Source organism: Phallusia mammillata, chromosome 5 (genome assembly GCF_965637545.1).
Source record: "Phallusia mammillata chromosome 5, kaPhaMamm4.hap1.1, whole genome shotgun sequence".
NCBI classification, from domain to species: Eukaryota; Metazoa; Chordata; class Ascidiacea; order Phlebobranchia; family Ascidiidae; genus Phallusia; species Phallusia mammillata.
Window position 1 is genome coordinate 17,062,798 of NC_137256.1, and position 26,114 is coordinate 17,088,911.

The 26,114-nt window shown below is 36.7% G+C and overlaps 2 protein-coding genes across 3 annotated transcripts; one reads left to right on the plus strand and one right to left on the minus strand.

The window, feature by feature from the left end:
* Positions 1–1,641: 1,641 nt before the first annotated feature.
* On the minus strand, positions 1,642–8,636 carry LOC145229923 (transmembrane protein 209-like). 2 transcript variants are annotated; one of them, XM_080095266.1, is made up of 15 exons: positions 8,523–8,636; positions 7,620–7,804; positions 7,356–7,546; positions 6,784–6,934; positions 6,477–6,594; positions 5,966–6,068; positions 5,375–5,455; positions 5,106–5,209; positions 4,898–4,972; positions 4,368–4,520; positions 3,884–4,016; positions 2,999–3,152; positions 2,490–2,646; positions 2,308–2,381; positions 1,642–2,004 (listed from the first exon to the last, which is right to left on the minus strand). In XM_080095266.1, the coding sequence occupies exons 2-15, from the start codon at positions 7,778–7,780 to the stop codon at positions 1,899–1,901; spliced, it is 1,761 nt and encodes a 586-aa protein (XP_079951392.1). In that variant the 5' UTR covers positions 7,781–7,804; positions 8,523–8,636; the 3' UTR covers positions 1,642–1,898. The 2 variants fall into 2 exon arrangements, with proteins under 2 accessions (XP_079951392.1, XP_079951394.1); XM_080095268.1 differs by lacking the exon at positions 1,642–2,004 and having other exon boundaries at positions 2,329–2,396.
* Positions 8,637–13,457: 4,821 nt separating this feature from the next.
* LOC145230304 (uncharacterized) lies at positions 13,458–24,851 on the plus strand. Its single transcript, XM_080095692.1, has 23 exons — positions 13,458–13,631; positions 14,905–15,009; positions 15,454–15,585; positions 16,208–16,330; positions 16,615–16,740; positions 16,843–16,965; positions 17,275–17,391; positions 17,551–17,676; positions 17,850–17,972; positions 18,126–18,242; positions 18,839–18,955; positions 19,472–19,588; positions 20,369–20,491; positions 20,565–20,693; positions 20,832–20,960; positions 21,186–21,382; positions 21,782–21,933; positions 22,212–22,341; positions 22,622–22,731; positions 22,906–22,942; positions 23,100–23,231; positions 23,883–23,982; positions 24,067–24,851. Exons 1-23 carry the CDS (start codon positions 13,514–13,516, stop codon positions 24,384–24,386), a joined length of 3,003 nt encoding a protein of 1,000 aa, XP_079951818.1. The 5' UTR covers positions 13,458–13,513; the 3' UTR covers positions 24,387–24,851.
* The last annotated feature ends 1,263 nt before the right edge of the window (positions 24,852–26,114 follow it).

The window sequence follows — 26,114 nt, forward strand, 5'->3', positions numbered from 1 at the left end:
TACTACGAAAATGGGCAAAGGGAGGAATGTAACAAAAAAAGTTGGGAACCACTGCGCTAAAGGTTAAATATAAACTGAAACAACAAGATTAATGCAAACGCTGGGCATATATACATGTAAAATGTGGGATATGTCACCGAAAAACTATGCACAAATTGACACAAAGAACTGAACCTAGTTGGGAACTCTGTAATAAACAGTAAATGTTAGGAACTCCTAAACAACTCAACACCACACTTGCTCAAACATTTGGGAAAGGTAAGGTAATATTGTGAAAGAACAGTTGTGGCGAAGACGGTCATTTTGTTGCAAAATTGCCACTTCAGTGCGTTCATTTTTCAGTCGTTCAATTGAGACTCATGGAGTATAGATATTAAATTACATGTGGTCCAATTTGTCACGGTAAAAGGAAAACTGCAACACAGTATTGGCTTAAAGGCGTCACACTTGCCATGCGAACTTTCCGGCATGCCAGCAGCAGTCCATCGTTTATCCAATTACGATGTTGTGCCAAGACGTTTGGTTTCAGGCAGACATAGGGCCGCGTTGTTTCTGGATACATGGTGATTAAGCGGGTAGGAGGCAGCGAAAACTGGCAAACGCTAATTACCACGCTTCTCCGGTTTCATCGCTGCAAGGGGTTAGTGCATTGGTTTGGCGAACCGCAGAACACGATAAGGCACATCTATTCTCGAGTTTGGTTTCGGCGTGGTAGGTCTGCCTTGCGTTACACGAACCCCCTTCTAGCTGACTTGTAAACCTCTTGACCTGCAGCCGTTGGAAAAAACTTTCGCCTTTGACTGGCGTGCGTGACAGAATAACTCGAAACCTTGAGAAAGTTGCACCGTGGTAATATTGTAAAGTCAGTTAGGTTCACACCATGGTTACTACCTTTGTGGGAACTAAATAGTTTGGAAAAAGTCACCTTTAACTGCACGCCTATAAATGGAGTCAACACAGAATTTTATGACTTTGGCGTCATACTACGAACTTGTGCTAATAGATCGTATTAGTCAAGACACAACAGTACATCATTGCTTACATTGAAAAACAACGCCATTCGTTGAAATCAGGCACTTCCGCACCACCAAAAAATCCATCCCTTCGTGGCTGTACTGGACTAAATATATTTTCATAATTTATCAAAATCAGTGCCGTTTATCAAAATGAATGGCAAAACAGTTCAAAATTCACTGATGTGTAGTTATTGGCAGTCAGAACGCAAAGAAAATAAAAAGCTAGTGATCGTTAACAGGTATGCGATTTGACACTGTAGATAACAGATGCTGAAATTCTTGTAGCTTGTCTGTTGTTTCAAAAAAATACAAAGCGCCGTCATCACTTTAACTCAAACGTAACACATTATTGCTGCGTTGCTTGAGAACGATATTTTGGTTTCAGCACCTTTAGTAGACATCAACAATTTAAGTTTAGGAGAATAGTCGCAATTACGTCACAACCTTAAGCAAGGGTTGATGTGAAGAGAATCGGTACGCAGCTGGTTTGGGCGGTCAATAATGATATTTAAAACAGAGACTTGGCGGGTTTGGGAAAAGTTTTACTGTTTTTAACACCGAACATTTATTTCTTAAGCTTTACAATCTTAGCTCGGAGGTCTTTTGTATTTATTGAAAAAGCACACCAAATCAAAAAGTGTTTATTTTTGGACAAAACCTAAAACGCCAGTTTTTGAGTTTTTAAACATCCAAAACTGCCTAAAAAATGCAAGCACAAGAAAAAGGTTTAGTAAGATTTCGAAAATCGAATACAGCAGATCATGTATGGTCAATAATGGTGTTTTCAGGGAGTTTAGGAATTCTTATTTCGAAATTCCCTATACAAAGCGTCTTTTAGGCAGTGGAAAAACAAAAAAAACAGCTGATGTAGGGGCAACCGAGTCATTCCTTGGCGGACACGGGGTTCATGATGACGTCATCATGCGCACGGGTCACAGGATCAATGACGCAGAGAAGGTTTATCCCAGACAAACCAAGGTTCAGGGCACTATACATAAAAGAAAATAGAAATAGGTAAACTGGCTAGCTTAGGCGTGTTGATTGTCCAACCATTCCTCGCAACAAACTCTTAGGACCTATTTTGCACCAAACACAAATTGCGAAACAACTATTTCCAAACTCGAATGTCAAAGAATACCGCCACAAGAATAGAATATTTTAAAGAATACCGCCACAAAAATACAAAATCGCGAAAAATTCTAATTGTTTCTTAAACATATCCAACACCACAGCGCAAGCTGATTATGAAATTCCAAAATTGGTAATAAAGTAATACGATAATCAAACATACCCAAGCATCGACGATTCTTTAGTTTTGATCCAATGCAAAAACAGAAGTAACGTCACGAACAGATTGTGTCGACCCTAAAATACAAACACCTAGTCCATTAGCTCCACCTAGCGGAACACATTTACTAACAGTAATCATTGTTTAAATAAAAAATACTGCATGTTTTCATTCCAAGCGCTTACTGGTGGGGGGTTATAGGTTGTTTCCATAGTAACAAGCTGGTAGTGTGGCGGGTGAAATTTGGTTTGGAGGATTTGGATTTTTGTGTCGGTTCCAGTAGAGGGTTTGCGTGGAGCTTGTACAAAGTACTGAGAGGTGAAGGTTTTGCCTTCAGGATACCTACAACAGTAAATAAAAATTTGGAGGTTAGCGGTACAATTTCGCTGAGTTGTGTAAATTTTGGGGTCACTACAAACATTAACAATTTGCTGGCATTGAAAACACACGCTAAGGAAAATTAAAGGGAAAAAATCAATACAAACCTTTTATCAAAACTCTCACACATTTAAACTTTTAACGAAAAAAGTAACTTTTTTATCGATTTATTCCACTTTTAACTTTTTTAAAAATTGAACACGCAAGAGTTTATCAACAAAATTCTTAGTTGGTTGTTTTTGTGGTCGTATATCCCGCTTTCAAAGTCCAGTTCGTAACTAGGGCTATTTTATGATAGCTTCATCGTTTTTGATACCTTGGATGAGGAGGTAAATGTGAATCCATGTAGGTGCAGAACATATGCATGACAATAGCTGCATCGGTTACCAAGTCCTCGCTCCATTCTCGACCCTTGATCTTTCCACCTTTGTCCCATCTATATTCGCTCATATAACCACCTGATGCCAAACCTGACGAATATGAATTGACCAGGAATTTACGAAAACATGCAAATACGAAAAATGATTCTCAAGGCAAACAAGCCGTAAAAATGTTTAACTAAAGACGAAACTTGTCACAATAAAACAAAACCGGGAGCTCAAGAGCCTGGAGTCAAACTATGTAGATCAGCCAGAATCTAGCGACGAGGTTCGCAGACTGAACTTACAAAAAACAGGTAGCTTACTACTAGGGATGTACCAAAACTGCAAATGTTCTGTTTGGTCGAGCACCGAGCATCTCACTTTAACGCTCGGTACTCGGCCGAGCACGCTCGGTGCATTATGACGTCACAAAAAATCCCCTTTCTACGTTTCAGCTCTACAAGATTTCTTACGTCACCGGCGGTGTTTTATTAAGCTGTACATGCCCATAAAGTAGGCTTTTTTCCACCATCTAGTACATTTGACAAATCATTCGTTTTTGTTCATAGACACCCTTTAGAACACTAGTGATGCATGTTAGCAGGGCATGAAAATGCAAATTTAACGCTCGGGTCAGTTTGCGCAACTGCTCGGCCGAGCACCGAGCATTAAAAACAGCGATGCTCGGTACCGAGTACTCGGGTTCCGGCTCGGCTCGGCGCATCCCTACTTACTACCCTAAAAGTGTAGGTTATGGGCGAAAAAAAACGTTGTCATGGACGGTAGCAAAAAAATTGAATATTCCAAATAACAGTCTTGTCTTATAAAAAAAATCATACTTCTTAGTCTTTCCACCAGGTATTCTTGGTTCTGGGAAACTTCCAAGTATGGCATGATCCACGTCAGGCCCGGGATTTGACTTGCCTTGCTTTGTTGAATTTGTTTTAACGAGCTAAGACTAGCTTCGCCAATCTAAAAGTTACATAGTCATATTCACTCATTTTGCAAGATGTACCACCGCCTCTGCCTTAATTCCTAAGGTTAATTTTGTAACATAAAAACGACCTTCCAATCGAATGACGAATTTTAGCAAGCTTTCCACGTAAATAGCCCAATGTGTAATAAACAGTTTTATTCTGACAAATGACTGGTTTGTGATTCAAGTATCCATCCAAATAAGTTAATATGCGATTAACCAGTATGCAACCAACCTCATTGGTTTTTATAATCAGTCCGTTAAAATGCATTGATACCATTCAGCAAACGTTTACAAAGAATAATGAACGCAATTGCTATTATTAGCCTGTTAATCCGAGCACACACCTGTACTTCTGGACATCCTAGGTGCTTAAGTCGTTCGTTGATTTTGTTTATTTCCTTGACAATTCCACGCAATACAGTTATGGTAATCCACCGACGCAACTTAGCGATCCATTCCACCAAACATGAGGAATCAACACCGGCTTGTGTCCAATACTAAAACAACAGATCACATAATTTTAACAAACACACAGGTCTTGTTTGACAGGGCACCGAGGACCTTATGTCGCAATGTAAAAAACTCTGTTTCAGACTGTTTATTAGGTACACTCTGCAAATAAAACAGCGTCGAACTATATTTTGTTATTTTTGAGCTCTGACTTTGGGTTGTGCTTGTGTAAATGTCCGTTTTAATCATGCTTAAATAAGCGCTACTCTTGTGTATTTATAATGTTTAAAAAAAGTTTGGATATATTTAGAAGAAACTTAACACAACATGTTTGTGGGGCAAAATGTTTTATAATTGGGTTCTCAAAAAAGTGCATTAAGGATCAACTGATTTCTACTTAATATTTTTTAAGCGGCAAACACACCTCTAGAGTTGCCATTTTGGAAGGATCATCTTTGTGTTTACTCCTTGTTGGAGATTTTGGAGATCTTGTAGAAAGCTGTCAAATAAGGAACACATTTCAATATCCTTGTTACTGTACATATATATATATTAAAGTGTATGCTTCCAATACAGTACAAACAGAATAACAACACAAAAAATATATATAATAAGGAACAACTACTAAAAACCTGGTAGAGATTCTTGCCAAGCTCTCCACTGTAATCATGCAGACTTGAATTAAAACTCCAGTATGCTGGGGAGCCATTACCGCCCAATGATGAATCAAATCCATCTTCATAAATAGATAAAAAATGTACCTCAGTTTAAGTTTGGAAAAGTGGAATCGATAAAAACAATATAGATTTAATTTTTTTACGGCTGATTTCATACAATAATTTAAAATCAAGGATATCTTAAACCTCATGTAAATTAAAAATATGCAAAGATATCGACATACATTTACTTTGTTCTTTTTCAAATTGACTTTTCAAGTAGTTGTTGAGAGTCTTTTTTTCAGTTATGTAATCATCACCTGACACTGAAACCCAAATATTGAAATAAAACGAGTAAAAATAATAAACTATTAGCTTTTTACAAACTAGACCAACAATTTATCATTAAAAGTAGTCTGTTATTTAATTCTATGTGTAATAAACCAGACAGTGGGTTAGTAAATAATTCTAACCAATCAAAACTAAACAGTATCAGTGGTTTGCTTCATTTTTATCCTCAGTGAGCTAGCAATGCTTGAATTTGTTGTGCTCACAATCACAATATGTATGCAATCAAGCTGTCTGTTTTAAGTCTGTTAAATCATTTTTCAGTTAATTTGGACTTGGTGAATTGGCTACTTTAAATTAGTTAAATCCATCTGGTTGAAGCAATGCCAAATAGGATAAGGTGGCTGAGAAGGGATATGAGTCTAAAACCTTCTAAACACAGGGCAGTTGTGTCAGTCTCGGTCATCGGCGACAAGTTTTAAATCAATAATTGCTAAGGTACTTTTACAACCCTAAAACAGAACAAATGTAAAACAGATGAAACATACAAGGAGAATTAACAAATGGTGATCTCCTGTGCCTCAAAAAAGGACTACCCCCTGATGAATCCAAATAACTGTTGCCGTCAAACACTTGACTTACAGGACTGGCCTAGAAATACAGGGTAAATGGTAAACACGCATAAAACAGGAATGGTTGAAACTACACATGAAACAAAAAGTTGCATCAAATACATTTCAAATATTTTTAGTGTTGACAGGTATGACAATCAGGCAAACTAGGGGTTGGAAACCTATGGTTTGAGAGTCAGATATATAGCTCTTTTTGAGTGCGCTCACTTTTAAATGTTTGAAATGTAGTTGTGGACAAAAAAATATGTTGTATGGCTCTCACAAATATACATTTTCAAATCTATGACCCTTTTGTCTCTTTCACCTAAAACACCTCAGGTAAACCAATCGTTGGACTTCACCATATTCTGTTCTAAATTGTGCACTTTTGCTAAGGTCCTAATCACAGCACAGTATTTCGCAGAGTTGTTTACAACATTTATATTACCTTCTGGGCATAGGAATGATCCAACTGTGGAGAATACTGTGAAGTGCTGGCCATGTTACCAAGGTAAATAGGTGTGCCAATTGTTGTATGAAAAGAAGAACTGGGTGATGGTGAAGGACTAATAAAGAATTATAGTGTGTAAAATGGATGCACACTACACATGAAGAAACATAATACATGGTAAAAAATGCAAATAATACTTTTCTTTTACTTAATGATTAACCAAAATAAAAAACAGAGGGCTACAAGCTTGTAATTGTGTCATATATCCCTTGTTTTTGCAAACCAGAGTGTGGTTTTGCTTTACCTTGAAGTAAATGGAAGATGACCTGCTACTGGGGTACTTGTTTGTGTCTGAGGACATTTGATCAAATTTGACAAGCTAAAGGTTTTGGTAGGGGGCAACTGTGGACTTGCAGATTTTGTTATTTGAGGTGATCTGTTTTGAAAGTTTGGATCTACGAAACAACACAAAATTATAGGTTGATGTCAATTGAAAAAAAGTGTATGTGTTAAAGATCAAGAGCTTGAAAATTACTGTTGGTACTGCAATGCAATTAAATGTTGCAGGGTTGCTCGTAAGCACTGCTGTATGAATAAAGTCTCAAATAAGATCTATCATAGCAGATATAAAAAGCGAATTCATTTTCAGCCACAATCGTTGTTTTCTTGTGAAAATTCTTACAATAACATTATATAACACAAAAAAATATTTAAGGCCTAGTTTTATGTGTTTAACACTGTAAAGAGTGCCCAAACAAATTTGCTATTTGTTAGCATGTCATAAATGTTAGTAAGCATTGTTTGTACTACAATACTTTATCAAGTATATGTCTACGGTATCTGCAGCACATGCATTTTAAATGTGGTTTTAACAACCTGATTGCCGAATGCCCATGAGTCGCTTTTGCTCTGGAGAAAGAACAATGCTTGAAACCGAAAATGTTGATTGTGCACCTTGAATAAAGTCAACCAGGGCATTCAGTGTAAATAAAATTCCCAAGACAAGAACACCATAAAATACGGGTCCACTTTGAATGTCTAACATTCTTTGTATCGGTTGCAGATTCCTATGAATTGAGAAAATAGCTTGTTTATTTGTAGTGTATTTTAGTTACTGATAACTAATAGAACTATACTCACGCTTCATAAAACAAGGCCAATGCAGCGAAGAAGTTCACTGCAGCCCAGGTAAATAGCCTTTTGCCTTTATTTGCATTCAATGTTTGCTGGGCTGTATGCTTCACTATGGGACTCACTTTTCCTGCCTCAATGGGCTTTCTGGGTGGAGTGGTGAAAGCCATGACTACATCAGGTGCTATCCTTACCTTGAAAAAGAGGTAGTTAATTCTGTTCTGTCCCACTGTTTTTTCAAAAAAAGTGTAAGCAAAACTTTGATTTTGTTCCAACTTCCAACACATGGATTTAAAAGGTAGTGGGTTATGTTTTGCAGGTGAAAAGCCCTTTACATTTTGGGATAATACCACAACAACCTTTATAAATGGTATGTGAGAATTTCTGAACAGTCAGAGGTAATTGAAATAGTTGGATCTGATACACTTAAATACTTTCAGCATGTAAAAGCACTAGAGTTCCTTCTCGAGAAATCTCGAAAAAATCGAGTCTCGAGTCTCGAGAAATAAATAAAAATTTCTCGAGAAAAATTACGTCACGTATCTTAAACAAAAAGTAAATGAAATCAGCTTAAATAAAAATTTCGAGACTCTCGAGAAATGGATTTTTAATTTCTCGTTTCTCGAGAAACGAAAAAGTCGAGAAATAGAGGAACCCTAAATACTCCATACTATTTCCATGTGCTTTACTATGTCCCGTCAGTGGTTATGGTCGCACATATTGATATTCCGACGTTTCTGTCAGGTCTCAGGTGGTACGACAGTTAACGGTTACGCAACAATCAACGCACGTATAAGACTGAAAACTGCACATTTAATTTAACAAGTAATTTTTGGAGTATGTGTAAGGCATACGTGGATATGACGAGTGTTTATTAAATCATACATGTCCTTAATAGTTAACAAGCATTACCTTCTTTTCTCTTCTGGGAAAACCTTTGACGAATTCTTATTAATTACGGACTTCAGCGTCTCTTCAAGACTTCATCCGTGTTCCCGCGACCAGCAACCTAAAACGTTACGCACTCATGCGTAACAATCAACAGTAGCAAACTATAGATATCATAATATAGTGTAGATTTTATTGTGAAAAAAATTTTTATTTCATGGACAAGCAATTCAATATTTCCTGCTCAGTGTTTTGTTAAAACCGGTATTATAAAATAATGACCCTTTTTTCAAGGAAAATTTACTAACACCTCATGGCAGGCCCACATTTAGATAATTTTCGTGGCGCAAAGAGCATTTTAGTCATTTAAAACGATATATCTCTAAAAATGTTCACAGTTAGGGCTATTGGGCTGGGGGTAAGGTATTAGCATTCAAAATGCAATAAAACTAGCAATAAAACTTAATGTGGGTCTGCCGTGAGGTATGATGCCAGTTAGTGGTTCCACCTTTTTTTAAGAATAACTTTTATTTGAAATCAAAAGGTTTTGTGTTCTCTGAATGAAATTCACACATTTAATTTACAAAATCTGATCACGAAATTCGTAAAAATTGATTATGTAAAAACGCGATTTGTTCATGATGGGATAAAACGCTTGAAATACTACAGTTACACGTGTTCATGGGCGTCCGCAGAGTGGGCCAAGGGGGAGCACGTGTCCCTCCTTAAAAAAACGCATCAGGTCGGAAAATCCGCAACTTAAAATAAAACACGATAAATATTCACACAATGTTGTACAGAAACTAACTTATTCATGGCATATAAATTAAAGACGTCGTTGGTACCTATACCCCGTGAAACTCACCTGATACAAGCTGTAATAACAGAACAGGTTGGGGTTTTACAACAGATTAAATGAATCGAACATTATTACTTAACAATAGCTCGGTAACAAGCATATTAATACGTCATTGGTGGATGTGTCAAAAAGTCATTATGTGATAACTTCACTGTATCTGTTGTTACATCTGATAAGGTTTGTTTATGTAAATCCCTCTTCCGTTGAAATCGTTTGCCAACCTACCACATATTTCAGTAATGGTGCATATTGTGTTTATTGTATTTTTATGTTACTTTGGGATTGGTAAGAATCGAACCGTATCGTTGATGCGCATTGTGTGACGTCACGATTTCGATTCGCTAAAGCGTAAAATTACATGGTTGCCGAACCGAATCGCATTCAAGGTTTTAACTTGGCGCAAAAACGATATGGTGGTTATTGTAAAGTGATATACAAACATAAGGCCGGATAATTGTTAATTTTTAAGTATTTTTAGACTTTTAGTCTATTCTTCCAAAAAAATCTGAATTAATTTGTGTGCAGCAGTTGTTTGCGTCGAGTTTAGACATACCAAATGTATGAATTTGTTTATTGTGAACAGTTAAACCCTCAGGAATAGTTTCCAATAGTAATAAGTGCTGATTTCTAAGTTGTACGTACTAAAACTGCATTACATTTCCAGGCCATGTAGCACATTAAAAAATTCTTTATATGAATGTACAAATCTATTAAATTTGTTTCATTAGAGTCTGTTGTGGGTTATATGTATAAAAAACGACTAATTTGTATAACTTTGCACCAGTTGGACGAAAAAATTAATGAAATATATAACTTGGTGTATGGAACGTTCGTTCAGTATTAGCCACAAATTTCTCCGTTATTTTCGGCACCAAATTAAACAAACAACATATGGTTTCAAGTTGACGTAATTGTTCACAAAAGAGTTCTCCTAAGCGTATTGGCGCCTAAGCGTATATTCAAACCACCTGTACCGAGCGCATCGAGAATCGGAGAAGTCTAATACGCTTTGCCTTTTTTTCTTTTTCGAAAACGAGAGAAATGCGTATCGAATAAGCGTATCGAATACGCTTAAACGCTCCATGTAAAGAGGCTTGTTTCCCGAACGGCGATTTGGTGGCGCCGCCGCCTTGGATTTCTAGAGCACGGTGGCGGCCTCCGTGGATATTTAGGTTAGTTTGTAGCGGTGTTGCACGAAACATGGAAAAGTCTCATCAAAAACAGGGTATATTTTGCTTTAAAAACAAGCGTGCTGCCGAAAAAGCAACAAAACATTCCTAAAAAATACAACCTGGTTTCGTTAGTACCTCCTTTATGACGTCAAACACACAATTGTTTGCCAGTGATATTTGGTCATTATTGTTTGCAATGCGAATGTTTTGTAATAAATGGTTATCTTAGGTCATATAAAGCAACAACACCTTGACGAAACATTTTTTGGATGATAAACGTTACAGCAACGTGTTCCAAATCAAATATTATTTCGAACACATCTTTGCATTTACTTTGGTGAATGTTGCATTCTGTTGGAAGTTTGTTGGGCTTATTGTTAGAGCTCTTGTGGCTGCACGCATTTGTGACGTCACTTGATGTGACTTCATATTTTTCGTTCGCCACCTTGCATTTTTGTAAAACTCGGCGCCTATGGATGTGACGATAGTATTGCCCTCCCCTGTATTTATTCCTGACGATAAACGACGATCGCTTTTTTTCTTTTTCTTGATTGTCATGTCAAATACGAATCGATACAACTAACGCTTCAGAACAGGGGTTCCCAACCTGTGGTACGCAAAGGTTTCTCAGGTGGTACGCGAGTAGCGTCCGTTGTTTTTCACAAAAACATGGATTCACAACTTTATCATTTATTTATCTGGTTTTGTTGACCAATTGGTGGACAGTAAACAAAAAAAGTTAATTGCGGCTCTTTAGTGTTATTTTAGTAGGCCAATATTATTCTCTTGAATAGAATATGATTCGATCAAATTAGTTGTTCTGCCAGAAGTGGTACGCGTGGCAGTACAGAGCGTCGAAGTGGTACGAGATCGTAAAAAGGTTGGGAACCCCTGCTCTAGAATGTGACAGGGAATGCTTTAGAATAGGTGCAGTATTTTCAGTATAAAGTAAATATCAGCCTTAAAGTGGCGTATGTTTAAGTTAGTCTGTGGTGCATATATATGATAACAGGAATTAGGTGGCTTATAGGCCTAGCTCTATATTCCCCCACTTTTGATTTTTGTTTTCTGTTCTGGTGGCTTTGAATCTGTATACAGCAGCGGTTCCCAAACTTTTTCGTATTTTTTTCAAAACGGTCCATATGCCATTATTTTGAGGGCTCACGGTCCTTGAGCCTAAATATGTATTTCATAAAAACAACTGTTGATTTCAGGATTTTAGCTAGTTGTGCAAATTGCGCATAAAAGTTATCCAAACACAGCTTGTGACATCACAGACAAGACAAATGCACTACAATTGTGCGCGAACAATTACATTTTTGTTAGTTGTCATTCAATAAAGGCTATTGTTAAGCAATGAAGACAGTTGATTCTCAATTCTACTTTGATTTAAACTTATTTAGTGGCACAAACTGACGCCAAATAAGATTATAGAATTACTTCAACCGCTTCGCGGTCCCCCCAAAATGGTCTCACGGACCCCTAAAGGACCGCGGACCCCAGTTTGGGAACCGCTGGTATACAGAATCAAAACAATGTCTTTCTAGCTATTTGAAAATATTTTGTGGTGATTTGTAAAAACATGCACTATAACCACTGTTGCACATCTTCTTGTATCAGAGTTGTAGGCTGTCCCGTAATTAGGACCCGAACCCAAAGGCCAAACCCGGTCCAAAACCAAATTTTAGTAAAAAATTGAATTAAATCCAAAAGCCAGATTTACCAAGTCAAATAATTATGACTCAGATGTTACCGAGCGTGCAGTCAAACCTGAATGATGCCCGAACCCGACAAAAAAGCCAACTTTGTCCTGGACCGTTACTGGCCTATATGTTGAGCATAAATGCTGCTTTTAAAAACGTATACAATTAGTATGTATATATACAGTGTTTTTTTAAGGTGTTTTGGGGGACCGAAACGGTCCCCCAAATTTCTCCAGCGGTTTCCCAAAATTTCGTTTAAGTAAATATGGCTATTTTTTGGTATTTAAATGAAACACTTGCGGTCTCTTAAAACTACTTAGCGGTCACCCAAACCAAACCTTAAAAAAAAACAGTATATATATACATGTATTTTTATGAAAATCTGTCAAGTAACTTAGTATTGGTAAGAAAACAGGAAAAAGGCCTCGCTTTTATGTGAAAATTTGAAAATTACTTTTGTTTGAAGTTATTTAAATCAGTGACTTTGGAATATACGTATCAGGCTTTCAGTCGCCACAGCAACGACAAAATGTTCTTGCTACAGAAAAACTGACAACTTTCTTTTGTAATCTCTTAAACATTGCCATCAAAACACACTTTTTGCAGGCAGGCAAAAAATGGTTACATTATCAGTGACAAAATAATGTTCGTTGTTTTTACCAACGAAAATCATTGTGTTATTATATTTGAACTGATAACTTTTAGTTTACCATTGTTAAACATTTATTAGACAAAGTCTGTTTTGAGTAAAATAAGTTTTTATTCTTTGAAACAAAGAAATTCTTTCCCACATAACAGTTAATCTGAGGATAAGTTAATCCACCCTGTTCGGACATCCACATATTGCATACAAGATCGGCTTACATCGATGCAATATAATGTTGATCCGATTAAAGCCACTTTAATGAACGAGAATTTATCCCATCCGATTAGAGGTGGTTTTATGTACAAAGGAATGTATCTCAATTATCTCGAGGTTTTATCAGTCATTTTGTCTTGTACTTCGCGCGGTGAAGTGTACAAGCAATAAGGCTATGACTTCTCAGTACGTTATTTCTATGAATAAACATTTCAAATCAGAAAGAGTGTACTTCTTACGCTGTGTTATGTGTGTAGAATACAACAGTAGATGACGTAAAAAACAGTTTTTTAAATTGGTTTTATACCAGAAAGTTGGATTTAATACTGTGATTAACGTTATCTGATTTATATGTTTTTTAGAACTAACAAGGTGTTAGGATTGTTGACTAAATAACAAGTTGACGGGCGACCAGCGTTCAGATGTCAAAACTTGTTGTATCACGGATTGACGTTTCCTTCAAAATGACGAAATACGTCAATTGCGTTCTGATTCTCTTTCTTGTGGCTATTAATTGCAACAATTGTGACAAAATCAACAGTAAGTTTAACCATGTTTTCTTGATATATTGGTTGAAAGGTTTCAAATATATTACTGTCCAAATTGTCATCAAAATTTTTTTTCGAAATTTTATTGTTTTAAACAGTTACTGAACCCATTTTTTACTTTGGACCAGGTTGCTTTATACTATAAATTTTGTCCAAAGCAACCACACAAAGAAAAAACTTGCCTTTCAAAACTGTCTAATGTTAAAAGTGTCGTTTACATGAGAAATAATAATTATTACAATCAAAATTTAGTCTTTGTCGACGTTAAGTTGTTTGTGAACAGTAGCAACGAACCAACAGTTAATAAATACGCTTTTCCTTTTAGCAAGCCTAAACCTAACACAAATATAAACACGTCAAACTGAAAATATGACATTTATAAAATAGGCACGACAACCAATTAATAAAAACGTACAGTTAAGTATAAAAATATTCGTAATGAATAAAATTATCAAAAGAAATAATCACAAAAGAATGTGATATTAGAGCAGCGGTTCTCTGGGGTCCGTGAGACAATTTGGAGGGGAGCGCGAAGAGGTTGAAGTAATTCTATAATCTTACTTTGCGTCAGTTTGTGACACTACAAAAGTTCAAATCAAAGTAGAATTGATAATCGACTGTCTCCATTGCTGAACAATAGCCTTTACTGGATAACAACTAACAAAAATGCAATTGTTAGCGCACAATGGTAATGATTTTGTCCAGTCTGTTATATCACGTGCTGTCTTTTCGAAATTTTGCACAACCGGCTAAAATCCTACAATCAACTTTCGTTTTTCTGAAATATACATTCAGGCTTAACGACCGCTAGCCCTTGAAATAGTGGCAAAGGGACAGTTTTAAAAATATAATGAAAAAGTTGGACAACCACTGTATAAAAGGTGTGTATTTGTAAATTATAAAAATGTATAATCTCACAAAACGTATCGTGCTTTGCTGAGTAGGTCTACATGTTTTTCTGAATGACAGTTGCTTTACACGTGCAAACCACTTAAAAACGCACCAAACATCGCATTGATTCAATATCTCATAATCCTATTTCCTTTTACTCAACGAAAATTATCACGCACTATTAGTTTCATTGGGAAGCGACAATTATTAACATTCGGATGCGATTAATTCAAGTGTTGGAATTAAACACGTACATATGTCCCTGAATGTCAAGGACTGTTAGGGTTAAAACCATACAGGAAATCTTAAGCATAAAAATGTGTACACACATGTTGTGTATTTAAACCTCATCATAAAAGATTTTTTTTTTTCAGCTGTCAATCAATTCCTGGTGACGATATCAGGTTCGAATCTTACAGCAAGTGAAGTTTTAACAAAGTTAAAGCAACTTTTAACGTCGTTAAAAGGAAAAGCATCGGGTAAGCGAAAGTATTTTTAACGAACGTTTTCGTTTCAATTACTTCACATACGCAAGCTTGCCTAGAATACATGGATTCAGTATTTTTTTTAAAAACTAGTGAAAACTAATTAAGATTAACAGTCTGATTGTGCAACTAACAATCGCATTAAAGACTGGCTACCGTACATAATCATGCAAGTCCCAACATTAATGGGGGATCATTTCTGAAGTCATTATGCTCATCAATTACGACTAAATGTATCTTTTTTATGCAAACATATGTAATAATTATTAAAAAAAAATTGGTGAGGTGGTTGCAACGATAGCCTGTTGGAAAATAAAATAACAGTGACATATAAACGCACACAAATATGTAATTTAACAATGTTTTCAGTTATGCATGTTGTAAACTTGTTGTCGAGAAAGTGATAACGTATATTTAACATCACTTCGTGTCTTGCAGACATCGACGAATGTCGCCTTATTCTGGACATCTGCAACAAGAATGCGACTTGCATAAACACTTTGGGATCTTACAAGTGTGCGTGTGACGAGGGACACGCAAAGAATGGCAACATGTCTGACCCCTGTTCGGGTGAGATGTATTATTGTGTTATACTGTACTTGATGAGGAAGTCTTAATAAATTTAGGTGCAATCGAGGGCTAACCTCTTTGCCGTAGTAAACAGTCCAAAGTCCGTTTTGAAAGTATGACTGTTAATCTACAATTACACAAATACAAAACCAAGGTGCCAATTCTTCTCTATATAAATTCCTGAGTTGTGTTTCACAATATACCCTGTTATTTACGGTGCCGTATACATGTCTCTACATCAGTGGTTCTCAAACTTTTAAAACACCAATTTTTTGTAGAAAAGAAATTTGTAAAAATGGTGGGGAAAATCGAATTTTTGACAAATGAGCAAAATCAGCTTTTAAACATGGCCACACGCGTCTGCGTTTCGCCATCAAGCTCTATAACACCAGAGTATGTTTGAATTTTAAAATTGCCGATATTTCGCGACACACTTCGAAATCTCGCTCGATGCACTAGTGAAGATTACTGCTTTACATGCTGAAAAGCGGTTTCGGTCAATAAGCATGTATCAAAGAAAATGTATTTTATTTAGCCTGCAGCTCGGGGAAACTTACTTAAAAAAAGGGGTGGTGGTCCAGTGACATTCGCGTCTAAATTAATGATATCATTTTTACGGCAGATATTGACGAATGCAAAGTTGGAAGCCACAATTGCAGCGAGCATAGCACTTGTACAAATTTTCCTGGTTCTTTCTCTTGCATGTGTAACGAAGGATTTACTGGTGACGGATATGTATGCACTGGTAAGTGAATTAGGGATAATTACTGCCATTAAGTTCGTTGTGAAGAAAACATGCAATTTTAAACAAGTAGTGAATATATCTTGGTTTATTTTGAAGGTCTGCAATATTTGGGTAAAGGTATATGATGTAACAACAGTTTAGTCTGTTTTTCTGCTAAAACACATTATTTTTAATTTGCTCTTATAAAACTTCACGTTGGAAAAAACTATGAAAAGAAGATTTAGCCTGTGAAAAAAAAGGTTTAACCCTTTAGGCTAAATTTTTGTTTATTTATTTCTTCACAGATGTCGATGAGTGTCTAAACGCTACCATCAGTGATTGCCTGCCTAACTCGTCTTGCCTTAACCTACCTGGAACATTTGTTTGCAATTGTAATGTAGGTTTCACGGAAATTGACATGACTTGCAATGGTGGGTTTTTTATCAATATGTTGTCTAGAAAAACCTATCAGAAAATGACGAAACGAGAAATAGAAATTGACTAAAATGCTTTTGTTTGCTACACTTTGACAGATGTCGACGAATGTACTTCTGGCGCTCACAAATGCAGTAACTACAGCAGCTGTGCTAACGTGATAGGCTCATACCAATGCTCTTGCAACGACGGTTTTACTGGAGATGGCTTCAGTTGCAAAGGTATACATGAACTACCAACCTCTTGTGCAAAGTCTTGTGTAAAAGATTAGATTTTGTTTTGCAAGTTTTTCAAGTTTAGAGCTACAAATTGTCAAAACGACTTACGCATGGCCAGATGACTGTCATGAAACATATGGTGTCAGTTACTTAAGTCACCATGGATTTGTGTATCCAGTAGCAATCGAAAACGTTTTGCTTAGAAACGAGTTATTTAAACATTTGCTGGTGTCTCATGTGAATATTTAACTAGAAAATGATCAACTGTACATTATTACTTTTTGTTTTACAATATTAACCATTGTGAAACAGATTTAAACGAATGTGAAACGAACCCGTGTCATAACAAGGCAACTTGCACAAACTTGTTGGGAACTTTCTCGTGTGAATGTGCATCAGGTTTTACTGGAAACGGAAGTTATTGTCAAGGTTGGTGTACAATGGTTTTAGTGCAGCAAAGCTATTTGATTTGAATTTGGATAAGTAGCGCTTAATCTATTGTCCTTTCAACTAAAACCGAAGGCACGCCTTTATTGAACTCAGATTTTGATTTAGTTAGATGTTACAATTTTCTTTTTACCTGCGCAGACATAAACGAATGTATGACCAACAAAGCAAACATTTGTCATAAAAACGCAAAATGCGAAAATCAGCCGGGCTCGTTTGTGTGTCGATGCGACGATGGCTACCATGGCAACGGATCCCAATGCCTAGGTATTTAAAAATCGTTTATTTAAAAAAATACATGTATGTTTTTTCAATGAGTAAATGTAATAAGTTACTGATTTAAAATTTGAGAAAAAACGAATGTTAAACTGCAGCACTGCTGTGCACTGAAAACGCTATACCTATTAAAGTATCAAAAAATTTCAATTGATTTTTTTCAGATGTTGACGAATGTCAACTTAACCAGCACAGCTGTAGTTCGAACAGTACATGTACCAACCTACCTGGCTCATATAATTGTACATGTAATGTTGGATTTTCTGGCAATGGCATTTTCTGTGAAGGTATAGGGGACTTTTTAACTGTTTTAAATTTAAAGAAAGTTATGTATGCTATAAGTTATTTATCTGCTATATTTGTAACGTTTTTGTTTTGTTTTGTATAATCTACTTAGTAAACATCTTCGAAAATTTAATTGGTCTTATTTCATTTTTAAGATATTGATGAATGCGATTTCAAATCCTGCCACCAAAATGCTGTTTGCTTTAACACTGGGGGAAGTTTTAAATGTGAATGTTTGCAAGGGTTTTCCGGTGATGGACAAATGTGCCAAGGTACGAACTTTTTAACGTTTCAAGTTCTTAAAAAAAACCTTAACTATCATCACTGTAAAGTGGAAACAAAGGGGAAAGAGCTATATGGTAGGAAAAACACAAAACTTAAGCTAAAAAAAACTACTGCTTGAAAATTATCGACAATGCGCAAATGTGCCCGATACGTTTTTTATCATCCTTAGGATCTTATTTGACCAGGCTATTTGATGTTTTTTTGCGAGTATTTCTCAAAAAATCGATCAGTATTTGTTAGTTACCGCAGCCGTCGCAAGGAGGATTACGAAACTTAAGTGGAATAGTTAGATTTACTATGTTGTTGAGCGCTGGATTTAAAGCAGTGCATGTCATAATAATCTCCTTTCGCATAAGAAGGTCATGCGTAAGATACCAGGGACGTTTACAGATCCGTGTTTTTTTTTTCTGATGATTTGTATGATGGGGTCAAATGGAGTTTGCAAACGGTGCGTTGTTTGCCACAATTGACTAATCAGGTATGAAAACAAGCCTATGCGCAGTATTTGATAACAATATACTCAAAGGAGATAAGTAATACATAATTGGGATTAACATTTCAGAATGTAGTTTTGTGTTTTCAGATGTCAATGAATGTAATACAAGTCCATGCCATTACAATGCAACTTGCACGAATTTTGTTGGTTCATTTTTATGCGAATGCAACGAAGGTTTTGACGGAAACGGAACGCATTGTCAAGGTCAGTTACTACCGATAAATACAAATAAGAGGTTTAAAACATTCATTTAACCATAAAACAGTAGTTTTTATAAATCATTTAGACGAACGAAATTTGACATGACAGACGAATTGATTTGTGTTTTTACCTTAATATATTGAGACATTAAGAGCTTAATCATAAGTCAGATATTATGATTTCTAATCCGTTACGCATGACTGCGTTTCGACACACCAGTTGTCGTGTGTCTGCCAGATAAAAGGTCGCAACATAAAATCCAAGTTGAGAGGTTTGGGATATCGATTTGTAGCTTTTATGATAATTGAAAACGACAAACAAAAGGAAAGATTTCATCTGGACCTCAATATCTTACGTCTTTACTTTAACTGAAACAATATGCTTTCTAATTATCACCTAATTTGACGTATGTGTCAAGAAATCAACATAATGGTCACATGTATTACGAATTTACTTTGACACATGTCATTGTTTCCTATAGTCTCCTATTTTTTAAGTTTAGTTGAATGTTTTTTGCAGATATTGACGAGTGTGAAACGAATCCGTGTGACGATAACGCCACGTGTCGTAACGTAATTGGTTCGTTTTTATGTTACTGCTTTGATGGCTTCTCTGGCAATGGAACTCATTGTGCAGGTAGGATTTTCAAACAACTGAACAATACGAGTTATGAGTGAACAGAAATATCGAAGTTCTCGTGTATCTGGTAGTTTAGAACAGGGGTCCGCAAATAGTGGGTCGCGACCCAAATTTGGGTGGCGAGACCTTCCAGTCTGGGTCGCGAAATATTTTAAATTTCCCATGAATATAAGCATCGCATCTACAGCATTAATGAACTTCGGCTTTTCCAACCTTATGATATGACTATGTAACTGTTACATACAGTCTATGTAACAATGTAATACTAATAAATTAAGCGCACCTGTGCAAGCATGCGGTTCTCATTTGTTAGAATAAATACGTTCGTTTACCTACTGTTTAATGTGAAAATATCAACTGACAATAGCATAATACTAGTCTTAATATTGTCATTTAGTTGTTTATTATTTTCCACAAACTTACATGCCAACAAAATGCTTATGTCGCGAGAATTTAGAGCAATTTTTTTAGGGTCGCGTCAGAAAGTATTTGCGGACCCCTGGTTTAGAACCACGGTTACTGTTTTCATGTTTGCTTGATTACCGTGACAAACTCAATATGAGAAAATCCAAAAGTACCTTATTCTTTGCTGTCTCCCTACGTTTGCCGTTTTGCTTTGAAAAATAACAAATTTTACCAAAGAGCGCCGATGTATATCATTACAACCACTTTGTCTAATAACTTGCGATAAAACTGGCATTACTTCTTCACTTTCGTTCTTTACATTTACTTGTATGGGACGACCATTGCAAATAGAAAAAAATGTTTCTTTTTCAGACATCAATGAATGTTTGGAAAATCAGTTTCTATGTGAAGACAATGCAAAGTGTTTCAACACGTTGGGTTCCTACTCTTGTCAATGCCTATCGGGCTATGAGATGAAAAATGGATCTTGTCAAGGTGCGTAATTTTTCAAATTCGCAAATATAGCGAACACGCAATTTCATCAAATTACACCAGAAAACGTTTACAGATATCGACGAATGTGTTTTGGGCACAGCAACGTGTGACACAAATACACAAGTGTGCGTCAACAACCAAGGGTCTTATGATTGTCAATGTCGGAAAAATCTGCGGTGGGATGGAAGCCAGTGTCGACAACGTAAGTTTTATTGGTCGCTAAGAGGCGACAAGGAGCCAAATGTATACTGATTGAATATGTGACTATTTATAATCTGTGCCTTTAATAGTGCTGGTTTTGACTGTTTACATCGATTTTTAAACATAATATTTTATTCAGCACCAAACGAGTGTGCGATGGGAACTCACGACTGCCACCCACTGGCAACTTGTATTCATGAAGGTCCAACATACTCTTGTGTGTGCAACGAAACTTCGTATGACAACAGCAGCAAAGGAAGAAACTGCGGTTAGTTGGAACAAAGCTGTTCGCCAATAACATACTTCGGAGCAAGCAGTCAAAAATTTAATTTGAAAATCATATTGCACAAATACTTGCACCTCGGATCTCTCGCGTCTACGTGATATTAGGGGCAATTAAAATTAAAACATGCTGTTTCTTACGCAAGAAGTGCACGTTTGTGGCGCTTTTCAATAAAGTATGAAACTTGTGACATTAGGTTTAAATTTTTAGTTTCCCCGGTGAAAGTGAGTTGTACATCGAGAAGCATCTCGGTGGAAGTAGTTGCAGAATATTACAAGATGAAACACATCTTCTTACCCGATCTGCATCTCAATGACCGGAGCTGCGTCGGGGTAAAGTCATCTTCTTCGGGAAGTCACTGGATCTTTGAAATCGACGATCTTACATCCTGTGGAACAGTCGTGCGCGTACGTTTTGGATATAAAGCAAAATTTTAAAATATTCCTTTTTTTCATGTTTATATATATGTTTAACCAAATGTGGTTTATCACAGAGTTTTATTACTTATTTGGTTTGTTAATAAACAAAGTGTTTGTATCGCTTATGAAAGCAAACAAACATTTGTTTGAACGTTTTCATAATTTCCTGTAACATATAGAGTTCTAGACTTTTATAGCTCGATGGGCTTTCGATAAAGGTGCTTTTTTCTGCTTGAAAAAAGTAATTTCTCTGTTGAGTATACTGTATATTATGAGTGCTCTCTGCGTTTGTTTTTACCTTGGTTTCTGGCAATGTTTCTGAAAACCGTAGAAAGGTTTTCAGATATTTATCGCAAGAGTTTTAAATCTTTGTTGATGTATTCGCAGAAAAATCGTACCCACGTGACGTACTCCAACGTGTTGTCTAATGCCGTGGATAGCGGAGTCTACCTGGGAACATTTGTCAGCGTTCCTTTCTCATGCTCATATCTAAGCAATCTTACCGTTGCTCTCCCAACACCATATGTGCCACAAACAAAGTAAGTTATATATTTGCCAAATATCATTCGTAGAAACCCTATACCACCGTGCTGTATTTTAATTATATTTTAAATACGCGTCTTACCCAGTTAACATTAGGCGTTTCCTCACATGCTAAAATAACAATTTCAAAAGGTCGATTGTAATGGATTAAAACATGTTGCGTTTATGTGCTTTCACTAGTTTCCAAAATTAAAAACTTGAATGTCCAGACTATGAATGTCCAACTGAACAGTAGTTCCAAAAATTTGGACACCAGTTAAACTTTTCATTGCAGTGTAATCAGCATATCTGGACCCAATGGCACAGGAACATTTGTAGTTGAAATGCATCTTTACACTGACTCAAGCTACACGAAGATCAGCAACGAGACTGTGTACGCAACAACCGACACTCTATACGTCCAGGTTCGTAGTCAAATGAGTCATCATAATTTAAAAAATTAAAACTGGCTTTAAAGTTTGCAAATTAACTTTAACATGATAAAGTAACTTGCTACCGATACTGCAGTTTTGATCCTAACTTCAATGACTATCGTTTCGTAACAGTTAAAAATATATGGTTTACAATATTTATACTCTGAGTTGCTTCACAACTGTTTGAAATTTAATGTGACAAACAAACTGTTATCCTGTTATTGACCTGAAAAAAATGAAATGCAAGATAATAATAATTTTGCCTCCCCAGGTGAAATTGACAGCTGATGATGAAAGATTAATTCTTCTTATTAATGAGTGTTGGGCGACTCCATCAAACAGTGGAAGTGATCCAAATGGTTACACGTTCATCGACGACGGGTATTGCATTTTGTAAAAGTTTTTTTTTAATATTCTATTCACCCTGAGCAGTATAGAAAATCATAAGTCCACAGTTGCAACCATACACTTTACATTTAAAGCTCAATATTGTTTCCAAAGGCACATACTTTCCGATTTGTGTACAGTAGTAAACCCGAGTTAAATTGTTTTCAGATGTCCCATTCCTGGAAGAGTTGCCGACACTGTTCGGGTAAGTTAACCAAAATCACAGCAAACACAACATTTAAACATTTTACTTTGCCTGCTAGTGTTCCTTTGGACTATTTTCAAATACCACTTTATCAACTGTTATTCCAAAAAAAATTTACTGTTATTCCTAATTTTATAAAATTCGTTATGTATCATAGGTGACATCAAACGGACAGGGAAAAACTGCACATTTCCAATCTCAAGTTTTTGGTTTTGTTGATTACAACACTACTTACCTTCACTGCACTGTAGACCTCTGTGCACAACATCAAGGAGAGGATTGCCAAAGGGTACGTCGTTTATACCACACAAAAAAAACTCGTTTGTGTCATTGAAAAACAATATATCTATAGCAACGCTTCCCGTTTACAATTTAATAACCTGCAACAAATAGGTTTTTCGTATTGCTTGTTCGCACAGGTGTAATAATCAAACTTTCCACGTCCATTATAAAAGCGAGAAGTTGGGAGTAGTTTGTTACGCAAAGTAATTTAGGATTTAATATTCATGTAATTTCAGTCATATTGAAAACTACTGTATTAGTTGTTTTCAGTATAATGTGGCTTGATAGTGCTAAAGGTGCACCCTACTCGTATTAATCTTTCTGCATCAGACCTGTAGGTCTTCGGGCCAAGTTTGGGCTTGTGTTTTAAGAAAGCGGGCATGATTCGGGCCTGACTTTACATTCAAAATATTGTTTTCCGGGCTTGAATCGGGCTTTTTTAATTAGATTTGGATCGAATTTCCGGCTTGAACTTTCCGGTTCAGGCCGGGTCAACTCTGGTCTGCGTTATGGTTAATACCGAAATCAACTTGCACAAGTCAATATTACACAAAAAAGTTGACAATAAGTCACATAGAAGTAAATGGCACTCGGTGTTCAAAAGCTGTCGATGCTTAACATATGAACCCATTTCATTTGTGCTTGTATTCTTTGCCAGAGCTGTAACCGAAGTAGAAGGTCAGTGTTTTCTCAAAATCGTGAACGGCGCTCTGCTGATATTCAGTTTCTATCTCTTGGACCATTCATTTCGGGCAAAAGTAAGTTGCCGATTTTATCAAGTTGTTTCTCTTTACATTTTGATACGAATTTGGTATGGGTTTAAACACAAATTTTCATAACAGGAAGCACATTTGCAAATCACGTTGATGGATTCTTTTCACGCCACTTTTCCACCATTATCAGTGCCTTTGTGTCTGCCGTCGTCCTGATGATATGTCTTGTTTTGTACGTTGTTGTAAGCGGACAACGACTGCAACTGCGAATTTTGCGGCGTTTCAGTGCTGAAAATGCGGCCAATAAGCACGATCGAGTTCGAAGCGGCAGCAACGCAACAGCTATCCGTAATCTTCACGCTGTCATGGCGTCTGACGATGCGGCTGTCGGCAAATGTCACGAGCACGGAGCTGGTGGCACGTCATCCTTTGAGTGCAGTCGGGTGTGACAGACAATAATGGTCACGTGACGGCAAAGCAAATCGCAAAAGTCTTGACCATTTCGCTGATTTATCGCGGTACCAACATTGTTGTTGGTTTTGCAGGCAGCTACACGCCGTATCTAATATAACCAACTGTTTTTAAAGTACGTTTTCAACTCGCAAAATACTACTTTATAATGTGGTCATGAAAACTGTTACATTATGTATCATGACTATATATTTATTGCAATTATATCGTATTTTTTTATTATTGTGTGATTTTAGTTTCCATGTTTGTTTGGCGCCTTACCTTGTGTTTTCTTTCATTTGCATCAAGCATAGCAAGAGAAACAGAAGGAGTATGACAAAACATGCCAAAACTGGTACATAATTTTTTTTTGAAATTTGGCACAAGCACGCTTAAAAATGCATTTTACTTGTCGCAAAACATTTACTTACTTTCGTTATGTGTCAATACAATAGCAAATAGAATTGGTTGGTTTATGTACGAAACGAGTGTTATTAGTTAAAAAACAACTTAATAGACTTGATCAAATAATAAATAAACACATAGTACAGTTTTTAGCTAAATCCACTTCACTGTTATTTTTGTAAAGTTTTCGCAAAATTTTAGGAAACCTAGATTTAAGGAACATTGTTCTGCCCCACATAAAACTAACAGGAAACGTATGAAGTGCTTGCGGAAATAAACAACGTACCCCAAACACCGCAAAGGACGCTTTTAGCAACGCATTGTTTCGGTGTTTACAGCAGAATCAATACAACAAATACTTCAAATCACACAATCCCTTTACAAGATTACGAAGGATTCAAACACACGAGTATATGTTTTACGAAAGCCTGTGTAGGCATTCAAATGCTTGGGCCGAATTTAGGGCAGTCTATTTGAAATTTTTGATGCTTGTTTTGAGTAGGTGGATCTGTTTGTACAGACCGTAATGGAATTGACCTTTCGTTTGTGACAAGACGAAAAGAAACGAACCCCAAAATTGCAAAACTGTTTGTTTTATAACACCCCGGAAACACCGATCTTGTTCAGTTTACTGTACCATGTAACTTTGATGTTTCGTTTAAGGAAGTCTGTGCTTTTACACTGCTCTAAACAATGTATCAAAACCGCAATGAAGCCGTTTTAGGGGTTCGCGTGCGTGCACCTGGGGCCGTTATTGGAAAAGGGGTCAATCATATTTTGAGAACATGCGTCACTCAGTCAAAACTAAACGTTTCTCTTACGTAACGCTATCCGTGTCGCGGCTCTTCGAGGTCAACTACCCCTCGTCCGCGGGAAAACGTAATGAAAAAAGCCGCGGAGTGATGAAACTAATCGCGAACTCGCGCCGGAAATGGGATTGCGTGCTTGAAGCTAACGGACAGCCACCTTTGAACTTGCGGCCGTACTTGGGACTTGGGCGGGAGTTCCAAAAACTGCGTTCTGACCGCGCCCTGGGAACGCAGCTGCGTTTCTCGCCAATAGCGGATATGTCGACGAAAGTTTTTTCTTTGTTTGTTGGCCTATAAAACATGCAGTTGACATAATGTACTGCACATCTGCGCCCAGCATTGGCGTTAGGAGTCGCTCAGCTTTACAGACTCGTGAGTCGGTGTGAGAGGTTTTGCAACTTGCAAGTCACTGGTTGATTGTAAATGTTACCTGCTGTTTTTTATAGTTACATTTGGTTGGAATTATAACAAATGCATGTTGCATTGTTTGTGCGAATATTGTCAGTGATCTTG

Excerpts from the sequence above, each read along its gene's own strand:
- LOC145229923 (XM_080095266.1), bottom strand. The coding sequence starts at position 7,780 with ATGGCTTTCACCACTCCACCCAGAAAGCCCATTGAGGCAGGAAAAGTG. Across the intron at positions 4,973-5,105 it reads TTGGCAAGAATCTCTACCAG|CTTTCTACAAGATCTCCAAA; the intron begins GTTTTTAGTAGT and ends CTTATTTGACAG. Across the intron at positions 3,153-3,883 it reads CCTGGTGGAAAGACTAAGAA|GTTTGGCATCAGGTGGTTAT; the intron begins GTATGATTTTTT and ends CATATTCGTCAG.
- LOC145230304 (XM_080095692.1), top strand. The coding sequence starts at position 13,514 with ATGTCAAAACTTGTTGTATCACGGATTGACGTTTCCTTCAAAATGACG. Across the intron at positions 16,331-16,614 it reads TGACGGATATGTATGCACTG|ATGTCGATGAGTGTCTAAAC; the intron begins GTAAGTGAATTA and ends ATTTCTTCACAG. Across the intron at positions 17,392-17,550 it reads AAACGGAAGTTATTGTCAAG|ACATAAACGAATGTATGACC; the intron begins GTTGGTGTACAA and ends TTACCTGCGCAG.